The sequence below is a fragment of the Aplysia californica genome, unplaced genomic scaffold, assembly GCF_000002075.1.
Source record: "Aplysia californica isolate F4 #8 unplaced genomic scaffold, AplCal3.0 scaffold00337, whole genome shotgun sequence".
Lineage (NCBI taxonomy): Eukaryota > Metazoa > Mollusca > Gastropoda > Aplysiida > Aplysiidae > Aplysia > Aplysia californica.
Window position 1 is genome coordinate 743,476 of NW_004797607.1, and position 2,629 is coordinate 746,104.

Consider the following 2,629-nt stretch of genomic DNA (forward strand, 5'->3'; position numbering starts at 1 on the left):
GGGGCATTTTTGAAAAAAACCCCCACCTTAGTTTCTTTTTTCATATTTCTTTTATTTCGATTTTTTAAAAACATTTAACTTGAAATGGCAAACTACGACATGCATACTACTATGAAATATGCAAATCTGTGGTTCTGATTTGTGTATTATTATACATGTAGTTTGGTTTAAAATGTGCCACAACATGGTCTTTGGTCTGCCGTCAGACGTGTCCGATACGTCCTTGAAGAGATAACAGATATACATGATATCGTTAAAGACGTACGGCATTCCCAATCATAATATGATTCCCCTGTTCGATGCTTCACGGAGAAAAGGTGGGTTGGTTGATGGATAGGAGATAATAGATGGATAAATTGAATGCTGGATAGCGATAGATGGATAGATTGGTTAATGGATAGCCTGAAAGACTTTTTTAAAATTGTCCGACTTGTGTATACGTGTTAGACTAACTGATTTATTGGTTGATTGATTAGGAAATTAACTGAAACTTGGTTCTTTCATTCAATTGTTCCTTCCTTTTCGTGCTCCATTCATCTAGTAGCAGTCTGGACTTCAGGAATGATGTGAATCCAACTTCTGCATCTTCAAACTTCATGTGGACTACCACACCTATCTTGACATAAGGAATTCTGCGGGCCAAGAAAGAAGCTCCTAAACCCCGCACACCCACCACTGGAAATGAAGTTTTTAAATGCTCAAAATGTGGTATACTTTTTCTCCGCCAGAATTGGTCTAATTGGCCATAACAGTTGCTTGACGCTATTTAACCCTCATGTCTCCGATTTCGTTGTTTAGATGCCTTGATCATCGTCAGACATTGACAGACGGGCTATTCCTATTGTTATTATTTCTGCTCCGCACGGCAGAATCATTGATAATCGTCAGGCGATGGATGGGCCATTATTATCTTTATCATTACTCACCTACAGGTTCCCACATGGCCCTTACGAACGAGCAATGTGTCAATCAGTGACCACGTCCGGTTCGTGGGTCACAAAGTGTCCAACACTGACGACATGATTCACGGCAAGGACAGCCTCTACTTCGGGGCTCTCACACTGGACGCTGTCTACAGGTGAGTCACTCAACCAGTCTCTTTCTTCTCGTTTAGACTCCTTCTGCAGCCTTTCTACTGCTGCTCCTCCGCTACTTCTTACTGATATCTTTCAGCGACACTCCTGATCTTAAGATAGGTAAGATCTAACACCCACCCTTTTCGGATAGGGGCGGAAAATCTCGAAGGTCCCGTGTGCAAGTTGCACACGTTAAAGATTCCTTGGTGGTTCTAAAATCGATAAGAGTAGGCTTTGACCGGCACCCAAAATGCAAAATTAATTCCTACCAAATAAAAAATGTTTAAAGTGTCCCTTGCGCTCATATGATCTCATGAAGATGCGCACCGTAAAAACGCTAACCAAAGACTGCTGTTAATCGTAGGTCCTTCAAATTCCCGTAGAGTTGTTTTTCTCCCTGCCTAGGGTTCAGCCAATTATTATTTCCCTCTAAGTGCCTCGAGCATTGGGCAGCCTTGTAGTAAATGTGACTTCAATGTACTTCTTCCTTTCATTTATTGTCCATTTCGTTCTTCTCTTAAACGTCTTTCTTCATCTTAAAAACACCACTTCTGCCTGTAGCCGTAATCCCTCTTCCTTCAGTATGCTGGTTTGTTCGATGTTGATCTATTTTCACATTTTAAAATAATTTTATTGTTTTGACAATTTACTGATAAATTCGCTCATTAATCAGTCCGTCTTTTTCATCCTTTGTTCATAAATATATTTCTAAAGGGTTTTCCTGACTTTTAATCGAAAGACATACTTTTCACTGCAATCGCTCTTTAATTCATCCATTTCCAGTGATATGTATACCTGCTTGCAAACTCTTCTATCCAAAAAAAATTTGTTTTCAATACAGAAATGACAGCTCGAAAACATAATTGGCCATTGCGTTGCCATAAACACTTTCAACTAAATAAAAATCTTTTTTAAAAAAAGAAAAATTTTAAAGTTCAAAATAATCCTTCTGAAAATTTCTTTCTTTTCCGTCGTTGATATCCGATTTAGTTATTAGCTGGGGGTGCTTTTGACTCAATTTAATAGTAGACAATTGATTGACCCTTTGCGTTATGGCGTACACCCTCCCCCCCCCCTAAAAAAAATGTTATATAGTTTTATTATGACAACGGCTAACATAACGAAGGACTTTGAATACTTGCGTCATAATCGAACTTCAGACTTTCGACTTTCTCATCTATCCAGGTGGGAGAAACGGCGCGATATGCTGGACCAGCACCTGTCAGAAAAAGAGGTTACCATGGAAACACAAACCCAACTGGTCCAGAACTGGGAGACCCTCCAGTGGCCTGATAGTCTGTGTCTGGACAATCACGGGAACCTTTGGTTCACATCCAGTCGTGCTCACCTCTTTTTGAAGTTAGTGTTAATTCTTTCAGAGCGTGTTTAAGAATGCAACGGCCCCCTTGCCACAAAATGCTATATCAAAGACAAGAAAGCGGCTTGCTTCGAGATGAGAGTGAAGAGGACGGAGGTCTGGGGGAAAAGAAGGCACAGGTGGTGCTGCTAAATCCCAAATACATGTCAAGCATATTATGTATATATATATATAT

General features: G+C 40.0%; 1 protein-coding gene across 1 annotated transcript in view; it reads left to right on the top strand.

Annotated features, from left to right (window-relative positions):
* LOC101864535 (major royal jelly protein 2) overlaps positions 1-2,466 on the top strand; it is a 3,506-nt gene extending 1,040 nt beyond the window's left edge. The window contains exons 2-3 of the mRNA XM_005102745.2: positions 933-1,078; positions 2,262-2,466. Of these exons, the coding sequence (XP_005102802.2) occupies positions 933-1,078; positions 2,262-2,466 (351 nt within the window). The remainder of the gene's footprint in view (positions 1-932; positions 1,079-2,261) is intronic.
* The last annotated feature ends 163 nt before the right edge of the window (positions 2,467-2,629 follow it).